We start from the raw sequence: 16,211 nt of genomic DNA, 5'->3' as shown, positions 1-16,211 counted from the left end.
CTTTTGATAAATGAGATAATTTCTTCAGGTGCATCACTCATAGATATGAGAAAGAAGACCCAAGTGTACCTGGAATACTCATCAACAATGACAAGTGTATATTTCTTTCCAGCTATAGATTGCACGTTGACTGAACCAAATAAATCCATGTGCAAAAGCTAAAGAGGAGAAGTTACTGAAGAGACTTGCTTAGATTTGAAGCCATCCTTTGTCTGTTTTCCTTTTTCACACGCTGAGCAAAGAGATTCCTTTGCAAATAAGTGTTAAGGAAGGCTAGTGACAAGGTCCTTTCGGGATAACTCATTCAACGTCTTGAAGTTGAGATGAGAAAGCCGTTTGTGTCATAGTAGTTGATATATGAAGAGGCTTTAGAGAGAAAACAACTATTCTCAGTGAAGGGATAATCCATGTTCATGACATACACATTCTCTAGACGAGAACCTGTAAGAGCAAGCTTGTCATCTTTGTTAAAGACATAACATGAATTCTTAGAAAATTTTACTGTGAAATCTTTATCACACAGCTGACTGATGCTAAATGCCTTTATCAGATTACTTAATCTGAAGACCTAGAAAATATGTCAGCTCTCCCATCATGCTCATCTTGTATTCTTCATTCATGTGTTCAGAGAAATGAAAACACAAAGAGGGATTAGTGGAACAAAAAATAATATCATCGACATAAATTTGGACAAGAATGATGTGACCCTTGACTTTCCTAAGAAATAGGGTTTGGTCAATCTTTCCATGAACAAATCTCTCTAAGATGAGAAATGAAGAAATGGTGTCATACCAGGCTCGAGGGCCCTGTTTTAACCCATAAATAGCTTTATTCAATCGATAGACATGAGTTGGATATTTAGGGTCAAGAAACCCTGGAGATTGTTTAACATAAACTTTCTCTTGAAGTTGTCCATTTAAGAAAGTGTTCTTTACGTCCATTTGATAGACTTTAAAGTCCTTATGGGCATCATATGCTAGGAAGAGTCGAATTGCTTCGAGTTTAGCCACTGGTGCAAAGATTTCATCATAGTCGATGCCTTCTTTTTGTCTGTATCCCTAAGCAACAAGTCGAGCCTTGGGTTACAATTCCTTGTTCATCCAACTTGTTATGATAGACCCATTTGGTGCCTATCACAGTTTTGCTAGATGGACATGGGACAAGGTATCATTATTTCTATCAAACTCGATGAGTTCTTCTTGATGTTAGTAAAAGATGTCAAATTTTTTTATATGTTTAGGTTTCTATTTTCTTTTTATGTTTAGGTTTAAGGGAAATTATAAAAAAATTAAAAGCAAGTAATACCCTAATTTATCATTTATCTGTATAGTATAAGCATTTGCATATAAGGAATTTTTTCGATATATATATGTACATAGCATCCATATGTATAAAGAAATCAGGAAACATCTTCAATTACTTATATATGTATATACATACCTTACAAATGAATGGTTATCAAAATGTTTATTAATTTTTTATTTCTTTTGTTTTTTTACCTAAACTTCACTCTAAAGACATTATCAGTGAATATTTGTTACATAATTTGTAAATAATCTGTCACTTTTATTTTCATCACAATTTTCCTGACTCTAATGTTGCACACATATTAAAAAATGACTTGTTCACGATAATCTGAATTAATTACTATGCCTATCCACTCGTATTGAAGAAACAAAAAATTCCAATTCTTCTAACTTTGCGCGATATGCCATGGACCACTAATTTGGTGGAATGTAATTAAATGAAAATTTTATATATTATAATAATTGTAAGAATATATTTAACAGATAATATTTATATTATTTTGGAGATTTATAAAATATTTGTTAAAAGATATGTTAAATTTTTTTCTAAATTAGAGAAAAATAAGAGAGAGAAAAGAGAAATTTTCAAATTTAAAAGAAGAAACATAAAATATAACGTACATGTTTGGCATTTAATGTACTGATGAACATCTATTAAGACATTATTTTACATGACTTATTTAACGTTAGCATTTTATGTATTAATGAAAATATATTTGTTTCACTTACAATTAAGATGCTTCTTATATTTTTGGTCCACAATATGGGATTTTTTACGTATAATTTTATTTTACAAACATTTTAAAAATATTTATATCATGAAACAAATATATGTTAATTGATATTCTAAATTATAGTATTTGATCATATAAAATAACAAATAATATAAAGTCACTTATCTAATTTCTAATATAAAAAATATGCCAACATCTTTCGACACTTTATTTAACGCATTTAACCAGAAATTACAGTGGTGGATGGTAGATATGAGGAGTCATAAACGTTGCCGGATCGCCGGTTCTTGGACCAATCTTGTCTTCTCTCTAGTTCCATCACAATCCTGTGCTTTCTTCTTAGTAGCTTTGGCATTTACTGCATATGGTGCGTCCCTCTCTCCCTCCCTCACTTTCTATCTCTGTCTCTCACACTAACAAACCTATTCACCCTTTGATGACGTAGGCAACGGCGACGGGTGGTGGTGAAGAGTTTCCAAAAAAGCTGCAACTTTATTCTATTTTCATGGGCACTCCCTCTTTTCGTGTTCGTATTGCTCTCAACATAAAAGGTTTTGTTTATGATTCATTATTTCTTCTACGATTGCATATTGTGTAGGTTTGTAGATGCTATTATTCAGTTACTGATATTTACTTTGAATCTGTTGTCCATGGTTTGCTAACAGGACTTGATTATGAATACAAAGCCATTAATCTGTTCAAACGAGAGCAGCACAATCCTGGTAACAAATTCAAATTATTTCAATTTTAACGATTATAATCTGAACGAACATGTTAGTTGAAAAAGTGCTTGTGTCCCACTTCCTTTCTTTCAAAAAAAGAATGCAACATCTGTATTCATGAAGAGATTTAGATGCATGACAGAATTATATAGAAAAACTTTGGTGCCATCTGTAACAAAATCTATCTGATCGCTCAAAGTTCAAATTGTATATCCTCTTTTAGACAGAGGACTGTAAAGGCTGTTGCAGGATAATGCTTTCACAATATAGGTTCACATCAAGTCTCACTTATGAACTGAAGTTTAGATATAATTCATATTGCTATTGATAGCGTGTTCTTAGGAAAAAAATAATTAAATTTAGAAGTCGGGTTACTGGTGAACCATAAAGCTTTGCTAGTTATTTACTTAAATGGAGCCAAATCTCTGCTTTAAAAAATTCCAATTGTTTGTTTGATCTGTTGATACGATAATACATAATTGTCTTCAGCTTTTAGTAGCTGTCTCTTCAGGTGGCTAAAAACTTCAGCACTTAATTGAGTTGTATCATGTAGCTTCCGCTTTCTAATTCTTTCAACCCTATTTATTACCGTGCTACTTCGAGTTGGTTATGGTATTGTTAGATTTATGCTTATTGCAGGTTACAATTGTTTCCTGTACTTGGTTACCTCTAGATTTACTAGTCCCTCATGTTCTCTATTATGAAACATATTGTATCTGAAGTTGCATCTTTTTTAAGTGTAGAGTTTTTAAAGATCAATCCTATGGGGTATGTGCCTGCTCTTGTGGACGGTGATATAGTGCTTGCTGATTCTTTAGCAATCATATTGGTTAGTAACTTCAGTGACCGCCTCTCCATAATCTGCTTCGTGTAAATGGTTTACTTGTATGTGTTCGAGCTTTTTTGTATTGTTTTAGGAAGGTTTTCTTCCTTTCTTTTTCCTTTCTCTGTGCTAATTCTTCCTATTATACAGTACCTCGAAGAGAAGTACCCTCAGCATCCTTTGTTACCTCATAACCTGGAGAAAAGGGCAATAAATTATCAGGTAATATCATTTGGTTTCTTGTTCTATAACTTTCTAAATCACTTTATTATAATAGCCTTGTAAAAACGACCAAGAAGAAATAACTTTGGTTAACTACTAGTTCATGCTGTAAAACACTGTTTCATTGTTATTAGTGCTTAAGGTCAATTTGTTAGGTAATCAACCTCTTATTACTTGAAAGCCCTAGCACCACGGGTGCACTCTTTTTTTATATTGACTGCTTAAAAAAATGGAGTGGGTGTTTCGCTACTTGCTCTTGTAGGAATCTTCATATTCATTATTTTTCCAAAACTTATTAGCCTATATTTCTAAAACCACAATCGCCCAATCCTATCTTGTGTGATCAATGAAAGATTTTATAGAAAAAAAGGAGAACCAAGAAGACCCGTGATTGAAAAGTTCATCACTCTTTGGGTGTGATAATTTGCATTTGGTATTTTATATTTCTTGAGAATTTTACAAGATAAAATGTTCATGCTTTGACGACAGAAAATAAAGTAACACAAATTACTAAATCAGCAAGTAACAGGTGGTATAATTTCCAGATGAAGTTGCACGTTAGGAAATAACTTCAGGTTATAGTGGTGAATGCAAAAACAAGTTAGAATGTTACTACTTCTAAATATGCTTAAAGCTAATGCAAAACAGTAGCCAAATAAATGTGTGGAGGTTGTCATATTAATTGCAGAAACATTTCCCTGGGTGTGGTTATCTACCATGAATGAATGCTTAAACAGAAAAGTGATTAACCGCAATAGCTATATGTGTGTGGAAAGTAAGCTAAACTGCAAGAACTAACTCAACAAGTTCGGGAAGTTAATGTGCTGAACTTTACCACACTGCATTAAATAAAGATGTGCAATGAATTGATCAATGCAGATGCAGGAGATACTGAGATGCAATGCAGAAAAGTAAAATGTGGTGGAGAGTTTTATATATTAAACTACGAAACCGTAAACCAACAATTAATTACTTATGCATAATGCAGTTGGATAAACGGGATTATTAGGATGCTTTGCAGACCACGTGGCATCCAATCAAATAATCAATCATAGCTTAGTAAACTGAATCAAAGCCTCACAGATGACACACATGATGATCTACCTAATTCTTGGTTCACTCCTTTCAATCCCAAACCCGTAGTAAACCAAACCAAACCAAACACTTGATACGATCATGGAATTTTTTTGAAGTGTCCTTAAGACTAAAACACATGCATTGAAGAGCAAAGAAAATAATTTGTTTGACACAATCATAGTATCTTTTCTCTACACACAGTGCTAGTATTGAGCAATAACACATTTAAGAGATTCCTCTTCACATCTCATAAGGAACAAAACTCTAATCTAACCATACAATATATAGATAATGGAATCCTAATAGAAGCTAACATTGTTGACACTCCTCAAATTAGGGCATAAACATTGATCATTCATAACTTGCTACAATATAGTTAATTAATTTTTTTTATTAAGGGTTTTATTAGAATATCATCTAGCTAATGTTCTGTTCACCAGCAACATAATAACATCACCCCAATTTTGATAAAAAAAAACAGTTTGGAACCCTGAACATAATACCGGTGATAAGCCGGAGGAAGGTTGTAAATAGTTAGTTACCAAGATCTGATTACGGGTTTTTGAATATGCTGTTATAGCGGTGAATATACAAAATTGCGGTCAGGACCGATATTTGAAATAGCAGTTTAGCGGTGGTATAGCGGTACAAAAATAGTTGTTCATCTAAGTTTTTTAGAATTATATATATATATATATATATAATATGTATGCATACATAAACATATCATTTGCATTAATTAAGAATATAGTTTCAACATCAGACCATCAACTTAAACAAGTTTCATATGACAAAATAGGGAAGTGTTCATAAACGAGCTAATCGCAAGCAATAGGTTCAGATCTAAAAAGCTCAACTTGGGTTGATATTACGAAGAAAGTAATTGTTATGTTAATGGATTAAAGTTAAAACATAGCCCAGATCTAAAAAGCCCAACTGCCCAAAACAATAACTCAAAATAAAGCCTAGCCAAAAAAAACAATGCTATTGCAGAACTCAATTTGACCTTAAATATCGGTCAAAATTGCAGTAAATTGTGTTGATAATTGCGTTACCGCTGTATACACCGCAATTTGACCACCGATATTATGCTTAGGGCCGATATCTGAGGTTGCGCCGCTATTGTAGCGCTATTGTAGCGCTATTGCGCCACAATTAACAGCATATTCTGTTCATATATGAATCAACTGAAGAACAGGAGGATCCAATCCATTAGAGTCCTAATTGTCCTAGCTATGCGGTCCCTAACAAGATGACGACATAATTGTTAAAAGCGCACCTGATCTGCACTTAGGCTCTGAGGCTCATAAGACTTAAGGTCGTGGGATTTTTTGAAGTCGAGGCTCAATGTATTCACGAGGCTCACTAAGGCGTTGTGCATTGGCCGAGGCGCCTTGTGGACCTGGCGTGCCTCATAAAAAACTATAGAACACCTAGTCAAACCCTAATATTAAATAAGTTTTCTCATCTTCTCATCTCCTAGACTTTTAAAGAAAAGAGTGATTAAATAGATGACATAAGTCAAACCCTAATATTAAAAACATAGTCCTTAGAACTTCAACCCTCCTTCTCTGTAAATACCCAACCTTCACGGTTCATACTTTAAACCCTTCTCCCTTTTGCCTCTATCGAAGTGCTATTGGTTGCTGTATTGGAGGCTTGTACTTGCTGCATATTTGAGTTATGTGTAATTGTGTGTGGGTATAATATATTGATAAGACGCGCCTTGCATTCGTGAGGCGTGCGCCTTGCACCTAGGCCCCTGGACCCCTTTGCACCTAAGTGTGCCTTAAGCCTTTAACAACTTTGGATGGCGGTCGACCTCAATATGTTTCGTTCTCTCCTTGATTCTTAGATATGTGAATGGTTGACTATCTATCATGATAGAACCTCATTAGATCACTTGTAGGTACACCAAGCTCTTCTAGAAGCCTACCAGTCCATTTCATTTCACGTGACACATTAGTGATGGCTTGGTACTATGAATTTGCCTATGTTGTTAATAGCGGCACAATAGCAGTACAATAGCGCCGCAATATCGGTTATCGGACATTTTTGCAAAATAGACGGTGGTCAAATAGCGGTTTTGATAATATCGGTGCAATACACCGATATTTGGCTTCAACTTGCGGTTTGCAATAGCGGTATTTAGGTTGGGTCTTTTTTTGGGCTCTATTTTGAGTTTTTTACTTGGTCGATTTATATTGATTTGGACTGTAATAAATTTCAACCCGTTAATACTTAGTAACTTCCTTTCTATCTATCAAGTATCAACACAAGTTAGAACTTAGAAGTTGTAGGTTTTTCCCGTTCGACAGCCTCCTCCACTTCAGCGTCTCTACTTCTGCTTTAGATGAGTCCCACGACCACGTTCGACAGCTTCCTCCCCTCCAACGTCTGCTTCAGCTTTAGACAAGTCCCACGACCACGAGTCCGACGATCACGTTTGACTTGGATGCTAAACCTATTGCTTGCGATTAGCTCGTTTACGAATACTCTTCTTATTTTGTTTTGTGAAACTTATTTAATCTGATGTTGAAACTATGTTTTTAATTAATGCATATGATATTTTTATGTATGCATACATATATATATATATATATATTTATATATACATATATAATTCTAAGAAAAATTATATGAACTGCTATTTTTTCGACCGCTATACCACCGCTATAGCCCCTATTTCAAATATCGGTCCTGACCGCTATTTTGTATTTTGACTGCTATAACAGCATAGGAATTTGCATTGGAATGAGAGACAATGTGTTTTTTCTTACTCCTCCACGAGATTGATAATTACCTACAAATATACAATAGCCTGTGATGGACACCTCCTGGAAAAGGGATAATCGGTCCGGTCTGCATTAGAGAATTCAATTATCCACTCTACACCTTCATAAGAGAACAAACCAACGTGGCAATGACCCTTGTTAGTAGTTATTGAGATCCAATGTTGCATTTTTTGGTGGTATATCAAGGGTACTATAGTTAGAAGTGTTTTCTACATTGATAATGAGCAACATGATATTTGATGCTTGTCATGCATGATGTCCGAATAACAGAAGATCTACCACAACATTGTTTATGTTTCGGAGTGACTTAAATCCACCTTGGTTGGTCACAACTTGCTCTACGACTTGTGCATCTCGTGTAGAAGTCTGGAATAACGAGGATGAATTCTCGATACATATATTGCGAGATCAAACGTGGTTTTGAATGTTGCCCAGGTTGTCGCACGTACAAAAGAGGATCTCTTGATACATTCACAACAAGTTTGGAAGCAACTTTGTCACCTTAAATGTTGCTTACACCCAGATTAAAAGAGCAAACTTTAGACGCTACTTGGAGGTCGCTTCCACAAGTAGCATTCGGTACCAGACAAGTTTTATTTATTCATTTAGGTCATTTTGTTGTTCACTTATGATATGCATACATACTCTTATCAAAACAACCAATGAAGATCTGTAATCACCAAGATCTTGTTCTTCATCATTTGCACAAATTTATCTTTGATTAGTGGATTTCTTAGTGGTCTCCTTCACCCGTGTTTCTCCTATTTTGGGTTTTCACATAAATTAGGGTGTCCTCTATTGTCTCTCTTAATTTTTCCAATGTCTTATTGATTGCCATGTTTTTATTATCTCTATTTTTGCATTAGAAATTGATTTGGATGTTGATATCGATTATTGGGACAATTGATTTTTGCCTAGTTTGATTTTTGTTGGACATTGATTATTTGGGTTTGGGGTCAAGTGGATCATTTTCTTGTAACAACCTCATGTGTAGAAGAGTAAGAAACAAAATGAGGTCTCTTTTCTCTAGCACAAAGTTGGGGGTCCAACAATTGGTTTGATGGGGATGTTTTGTGATATTGGGGTTGCTATTCACATCTCGGAAATTAGATCTTTCATGAGCACACCAAACATATTGAGGTAGTTGTCATTTGTTTCTAGAAAAAGGTAGTTATCATGCTAATTCAAGAGCATTTAGAAGTTCAAGTTGCAAACATCATGACAGGTATAACATGGGTCACAAATTATCCATATCTCTGACAATATTCGACATATATGCTCCTGACTGGAGGAGTATTGGAAATATAGGGTTGTTATTTTATTCTTTAATATATTTATCCCAGTCTATGTTCATCTTGATCATTTAGATAGGATTCTCTACCCTACATAAGTGGAATTTCATTGTTGAGTAAATTAAGCAATTTAAGGTTACATGTTTTATATATTAATATGTTTAATGTCATTGTAATATTGATTAAAGTCTTCGATACTTTATATGGTTGTGGATGCAATTACACGGGTACAATATGATCGCATACATGTTTGTCTGTACTGGTTTATGTGGTGGCCCTTAATCCTGGTATAATTGAAGTCACTTCCTTTCAAATTTGTAGGCTGCAAATATTATTTGTTCGAGCATACAACCTCTCCTAAGCATACCAATTTTGGTGAGTAAGAAAATGTTTTTGTTGATTCGTAAACCCCACACAAAATTGCTTCCACATGAATTCTTACCTTTTATCCATTATCTGAATTTGCAGCAATACGTCGAAGAAAATGTTGGTCCTGACGCGAAAATTCCATGGATTCTAAAGCATGTGGGAAAGGGCTTTGCTGGTTAATTTCCTCTTGATTTCTTCCCCACAGTAACTTGGAAACTAACTTTGAAGAAGGGTTTAAGAACCAAGAGAGAACAAAAGTGAAAACATAGATACCCCATCTGCCACTAAGCACCAAGAATTGAGATGTTTCCTATAATAAAAATACACTAGTTTGACTTATATATGATGTCTGAATGATCAAGTTATGCCATGATTGTTTCTCTTAATTTGCTTGGCATTGATCTTCCCAGAATGTAATTTCTGCATTTCTTTTTCATACTAACTGAACTGCGATATTAAGCACACCATGTGCCGTGAGTTTAGGTTTTTCTTTCTATTGCTAATATTGTTATTATTTATTTAGTTTATAATAAGTAGTTCAGTACCCAATTTCAGGCATGGATAAGGTCCAGATTTGATAACTTGAGCTGGTTCCAACAATACGTGAAAGCTCTTTTAGAAGTTTCTTTGTGCATTCTCTTGGAGTAGATATATAACTTCTTGTTGAAGTATGAGGATATATAGAAACGGGGCTGTGAAAGTATGAGGTTACATAGAAACGGGGCTGTGAAAGTATGAGTATGGGTATACATAGTTGGAGATGCGGTGTTCTCCTTTTGTGGAAGTTCCTTTCTACAAGGTGTTAAAAGAAGACGGTATGTATTACATTTTCAGGATTGGAGGTTACCTATGTTGCAAAGGTCAAAATAAGGGAGGACTAAATAAGTTCAAATTACTGGTCAAAAAGTCAAAATAAAGGGGAACTAGATAAGTTGAAATGAGTTTATACTAGTCTTTTAGATGTAACATCTGTATTTTATGTGTAGCAATGTTATATCCTGGAGGTGAGGCTGTTATATTAATTAGTCAAAGTTGGTAGGCTGTGGCAGGGGAGTGTAAGATAAAGTTGGTGGATGGGAAATCGGTTAGTGGTAGTATACGTAAGTAAGGAGAAAAGAGTTAAGGGCTTAAATCTGACAAAGAACTCTTTACTTTTGAAGGTTGAAAGGGAGAGCTCTTGATAAAAAACAAGAATTCGTACCTTTGAAGGTCCAGTTAGGCATACAATTAATCCTGGCCCTAAAACCACATGCTCATTATTCAACATAAGCTATACCCCGGATCGATATGCCAAGTGGACATGATCCTGTACTAATCATCACAGATTAGAGTATGATGGCAAGACTTGCTTGTTGGGAGATTTTATTGCGTAGTACTTGATGAAGCCATTGATTAGACTCGTATGAGGAATACAAACAATTTCCTATGTCACTGCCATCAACAGAGTATGATAATTTATGTGCCCTTGTTAATTGATTTCTCTTAGCATGGGATTGGAGAACGAAAAGCGGCATTAGGGAACTATGTAGGAAATAACCACCCTACATATAGTTAGTTATAAGGGGTAAACTTGTCCTTGAAGATTCTACAGGGACCGATTGGTAATTAATCATAAGTACTGGGTTATAAAGGTACTATTGCCATGCCCATATTTAGATTAACACATTAATACTAGGAAATAGTCAAGAGCACATTATATGCATATTTCACGGCACATTTGACATAATAGTTGATTAACTGAAATTCAGATTGTTATGATTTTAGATCAGCCTGCATGTCCCTTGCAGCATCTCTATTTCTCTGATAAGCCTAAGCTAAAACATTGGACTTACACTAGGAATTTTATTTCAAATTTAGGAGCCAATAGTAAGGCTGGCATTGTAATGCTACCACTTATCTTTATTTTTCTGATAAGAGGCTTGCCTGATTTCTGTGAACTCTTGCAGCGCTGGACAAATTACTAAAAGATCATGCTGGAAAGTATGCAACAGGAGATGAAATTTTTCTGGTAGTGTTTTCTTCCTTGTTGCATATACTTACTTGCATCTAGAACCCGAATTATGCATAAACAGCAATCTAGCATGTTTTTCTTTCCTGATTGTAACATAACTATTTATTACCCAAATCAAATGAACCCATTGTATCCCACTCGATAGGAGGATCTAGGAGGAGTATAATGTATGCAGGCCTTACCTCAACCACTAGGATTGAGAGGCTGTTTTCGTGAAGACCCCCGGCTTGTGCATGGTGCGAAAGTGTGTGCAAGCAGGCAATCTGGTAACAGGTAATCACAATTCAATGCGTGTGCACGCTTCAAAGGTGTGCAAGAAGATATGTCACAGTTAGAAACTAACACGAGGAGTCTATTTGCCTAATTCCTACTCTCCTCTCAATACCTTTGACGCCACCCTCTACCAGATCTACTAAGCCATTCTAATGCTGTGCCTCCAAGAACTCCTATCAGAGGTCATGTCCTCGAAAATGGCTACTGCTGCCATGTCTATTGTCAGTTGGTCATCTCATGTTCTCCTAGGCCTACCCCTCGTCCTCACCCCTCAATAGCCACACTTTCAACTCTCTTCATGGTGCTGTCAACTGTCTCCAACGAACATGCACAAACCACCTCAATCTACCCTCTCTCAATATGATAGGTGCAACCCCTAATCCCGAGCGGAAACCGCTTTCAAAATCCTATCTAGCATGGTCCGGCCGCACATCCATCTCACATACTCATCTGTGCAACTTCCCATTTATTTACTTGTTCCTTCTTTACTGTCCAACACTCAGAACCATACAACATAGTTGGTCTTATGGCTACCTTGTAAAATTGTCCCTTCCGTTTTAATGGTACCCTCTTATCACACAACACCCCTGTAGCTGTTCGCCACTTTAATTATCCTTCCTATATGCGGTGCACAACTCCATCTACTATCTCACCATCTCTATGAATCATTGAGCCTAGATATTAAAAACTCTCTTTGCGTTACCCTTTGCTCCCCAATGCTTACTTCTACTCCATTGTCAATGCATTCCTTGCTGAAACTACACCATTAAAACATCATTGTTTATTGCCAATGCTATAACTAAGCTGATCTGGATTCTGTAAATTAAAGTAGGGCTGCAAAAGAGTCGAGCTGAGCCGGGCTCAAGCTCAACATTGGTTTTAACAGGTTTTAATTCTTGGCCCCTAGCACAACTTGGGTTGGTTTCTGTGTAGCTTGGGAGCCTTGTGAGTTGAGTCATGGTTTTCTGGGTTCAAAATGAGTCAGGTATTTCTATGGGTGTGATAGTATGATAAAATCTATGTTTGAAGCTGAGGTTGGCATTCCACAAGAGTCTAGAATTTCAATCATGTTGCCACTTATTGAGTTGAATTGAGCAGAGATGGGTATGTAAACTAGTGAAGTTGAGCCTTCTAGGGGGATACCCAATTTCTGCATGTTTATGTTCGTGGGCAGGACATACAGAGACCAGCTTGAGTAGCCCTATTCAGGTGAGTCGGGCTTAAACTAGCTGGGTAAAGTCTGATACTTTTACAGCCCTGTTGCTAGAACCCTTGGAACCAAATATTTATTCACCATATCAGATAACATTCTTGTAAATGGCTCCTTTGTCTCCTGCAAACATATGTACTATTGGCACATGTTAAAAAGTTTTCATTTGGTATTGATCCTATTTTCACTCCTTTGATTCCTGCACCAGTGTGTTGACTCTGGAGCTATGAAAATAATGAAAGGGCCTTAAAGTCATCTATGAGATCAGCAAAGCAGATGCTAGGAATCATGAGTTTTATTTCATAATATTTTTAGTTTTAATGCTGTTATTTAATAGTTGTGGTAAAAATGGTCTTGTCATTGAATCAAGTTCTGAAAAAACAAATGAACATGTTTGTCCGAATTTATCAAACCAGATGGTTGAGGAATGGATAAGAAGTGCCAAACAGGGTCTCAGAGAAGCAGTCTTGGAGGAGAGCTTTGTGAGAGAACTTTAGGTGCTCATTAAAGAAAAATCTTAATTTGATAAACCTTAGAAAGATACAGGAAGGTTTACCCTTCCTAGCATTTCCTTTATGATGTTCTTCATGGAATGGGTATGCTATTATTGTGTAGATAGATATTTCATCTACTTTTGTAGTTGGGCTTCCTTTGACTGATTGATACATCTTTTTGCCTCGTTGGAGTTATGTGGAGGTAAAGACTTGTAAGCTCTTGAGCCAAAGGTGTAGTGCATCACTGAAGAGAACCAACTTTATTCTCAGTTATGAAGAAAGGATAAGAGACACTCGTGTTTATCGCCATTGAGAATTGGTCATGTGTTGAGAGTACATAACCACTTTACAAGGAAAAAATGTAATGGAGTTGGATACTTGTACTAACAATTGTTTTCCCATCTTAATTTGTAGCTTTATTTGTTGGAGTTTATGTAAGCTGACTGGAGTACTGTTTGAAATTGTATCAACTTATGCAGGCTGATTTGTTTCTGGCTCCACATATCATTGCCATGTCACAGAGATACAACTATGACATGGTAGGCTCTGCTCTTATACATCATTTGACAAGTGCCAGAATCATATATCCATTCACATAATTGTTTACATCTTGTAATCTACTTCTGCCCCTGCATGTTGCCTTAGCAGTAGAATGGGGGACATTCATATAGGAGGTCCTGTTGACTCATAGTGATATACCTCCCGCATGATGGCCATGGGATAGGTGCTATGGGGGCTCTACAGAGGGGTTGCGCCTCCCCCCCCCCCCTCTTTTTGTAATCTACTCTTAAGTCCTAAATAATGGGTTTACTAGTTTCCATGGACTGGTTGCCTAGAGAAGCTTTTTTCTCGTTCCCGCATTAGATTTGTGATTTTCTTTTCCTGGTAAGTCGAGGGTAAACTAAGAGTCTAAGACACATCTTGTTAGAATCAAGTGTTGCGACACAACCGGTAGGTTCGAAGACATGGTTAGACAATTTTATTTATAACCGTGAGTGTCCAGGCCAGCTTGCGTGCACCTCGATTAGTTCCATGGTCCCCTAAAGTTAACAGCCAGCCAATAGGGAGTCAACTCGAAGCCTTACTAGTTGAGCTACCCCAAGCATTGACTTGGATAGACATTGGTAATATATATATCTATATATACAGACCAGCAAATGTTTTGAACTTTGTTTGTGAGGATCATTAAAGCCAAGTGTTGTTACTTATTGGTGCAGACTGAGTTCCCTCTTCTATCCAGGTTGAGTGAGGCATACAAGCAGGTACCTGCTATCCAAGATGCTATGCCTGAAAAGCAGCCAGATTTTCAAATCAATTGATGGGAAGGTCTCTCTTTATGCATCTACTATCAGGTTCAACTATTGAAAATTCCATGAATAGGTCTGCTAGAAATAAATTACAAAATTGCTTTCTATATTGTTTACTGTTTTCTAGTATTGGTTTTGCTTTTCACTTTCTTCCAAATGTTTTGGACAAGCTTTTTGAAACCAAAATTCTTTTTTAGAACACTTTTTCAAGCAATTGTTTTACTATTGGGTGTGCCTAGTTTACTTATTCCTAAAACATCCAAAGTGCATGTTTTAACGCCATCAGATTAAATATCCCCTTAGATGATTTAAACATGAGAATGTTACATTAATTCTATTTTCCATGATGCCTAATGTTCAAATGTAGTTTCAAAACTCTTAGGAACTGTTTCTTCACCACTTAACTAAACTTCAATATGCATCTTATTGATAAATGATCTTTCTTTATATTTCATCAAATTTGATTACTGTTGTGGCGCTTTCCTGTGTGTCATGTTACAACTCAAGATTGTAATGCTTTCGTGTGTGGGGTGTTATATCCAAGGATTGAGACACTTTTGTGTAACATGCTATATTTGTTTTGTTTTCGCATTTGCTGGTAAAGTATCGTGATTCCAAGAATATTGTAATTTTTGTTTATATTAAAAATGTAAACGCATTTGGGAAGTCCAAATAAAACAAAACAAACCGAGTATATCCCACATGACGTGACATCTAGGGAGGGTAAGACGTATGTAGACAAGACCTCTATCCATTGAGTAGAACCGGTTGTTTCTATGAATAATCCCAACTTGTGAAATGTGAGATGAAGAGAAAGACACATGATAAAGTTTTGAAAAGCTGGTTTAAGAGTAAACAGTTACAAAAAAGCATAACTGATTTAAGGAAAGCTAAAGACCTTTAGTTTAATTTACTAACCCAATCTTCCATACAGGGACTTTTATCAAATACTTACTGAGTAAGCGCTTATCTGCAAGAGTTAACCCTCACTTGTCAGGTAACATTTTGTCATTTTGGGTCATCAAAGTTGATTGTTTGCAAGCGTCTCCTACCCGGTGAGTGCTTATCAGGATAAGTGCTTATCAGGATAAGAGTTTTCCCCCACACTTACCGAGTAAGAATCTCGGTTGTTGACATGCCTCTTACCGTGTAAGATTTCTGGTCCTTGCCATGCTTACCCGGTAAGGTAGGTAATCTAGTACGTGCTTACACGGTAAGCTTTTAGGAAACGACCCCTACCTCTTCGGCTCTACTTGACTACTCTTAGCTATAGGACCTCGCCCTTGTTCGCTACTCTAGTCGTGCTTTTCCAAGAACTTCTATAAGAAGCTACGTCTTCGGAGATGTCTAGACCCTCATCATCTAACCACATTCAGGAAGTCGTATATTTGAAAATCACAAAATTGAAGACCCATTTGGCTATCGTATCGTAGCAAACTTTATGTAAATTTTAAGATTTTGTTATTGAGTGGTTATTTGCGTTTTGAAGTTGATGATTAAGAAGGACAATTAAAATTGGTCTGGATCTTTTGGTTGATATTGCTATCTTTAAGAAACAAAGGAAGTATAAACTTG

At 36.1% G+C, this 16,211-nt stretch overlaps 1 protein-coding gene across 4 annotated transcripts; it reads left to right on the top strand.

The window, feature by feature from the left end:
- Positions 1-2,300: 2,300 nt before the first annotated feature.
- LOC112506405 (glutathione S-transferase zeta class-like) lies at positions 2,301-15,589 on the top strand. 4 transcript variants are annotated; one of them, XR_003068458.1, is made up of 11 exons: positions 2,301-2,408; positions 2,487-2,592; positions 2,707-2,763; positions 3,507-3,592; positions 3,737-3,808; positions 9,294-9,347; positions 9,441-9,516; positions 11,288-11,349; positions 13,522-13,690; positions 13,809-13,868; positions 14,547-14,563. XR_003068458.1 is itself a non-coding variant. In XM_025110410.1 (11 exons), exons 1-10 carry the CDS (start codon positions 2,406-2,408, stop codon positions 14,646-14,648), a joined length of 678 nt encoding a protein of 225 aa, XP_024966178.1. In that variant the 5' UTR covers positions 2,302-2,405; the 3' UTR covers positions 14,649-14,681; positions 15,571-15,589. The 4 variants fall into 4 exon arrangements, 3 of the variants coding, with proteins under 3 accessions (XP_024966179.1, XP_024966178.1, XP_024966176.1); XM_025110410.1 differs by lacking the exon at positions 13,522-13,690 and adding an exon at positions 15,571-15,589 and having other exon boundaries at positions 2,302-2,408; positions 14,547-14,681; XM_025110408.1 differs by lacking the exon at positions 13,522-13,690 and adding an exon at positions 15,107-15,302 and having other exon boundaries at positions 2,302-2,408; positions 14,547-14,681.
- Positions 15,590-16,211: the final 622 nt, after the last annotated feature.

Source organism: Cynara cardunculus, assembly GCF_001531365.2.
Source record: "Cynara cardunculus var. scolymus isolate 2C chromosome LG 2, CcrdV1, whole genome shotgun sequence".
NCBI classification, from domain to species: Eukaryota; Viridiplantae; Streptophyta; class Magnoliopsida; order Asterales; family Asteraceae; genus Cynara; species Cynara cardunculus.
This window is presented reverse-complemented; position numbering and strand designations above follow the sequence as displayed.

What these genes read in the sequence shown, in the direction of transcription:
- LOC112506405 (XM_025110410.1), top strand. An exon ending in AAAGGGCAATAAATTATCAG is followed by an intron (nt 3,809 to 9,293) that starts GTAATATCATTT and finishes TCAAATTTGTAG; the next exon opens with GCTGCAAATATTATTTGTTC. An exon ending in TGTGGGAAAGGGCTTTGCTG is followed by an intron (nt 9,517 to 11,287) that starts GTTAATTTCCTC and finishes GAACTCTTGCAG; the next exon opens with CGCTGGACAAATTACTAAAA.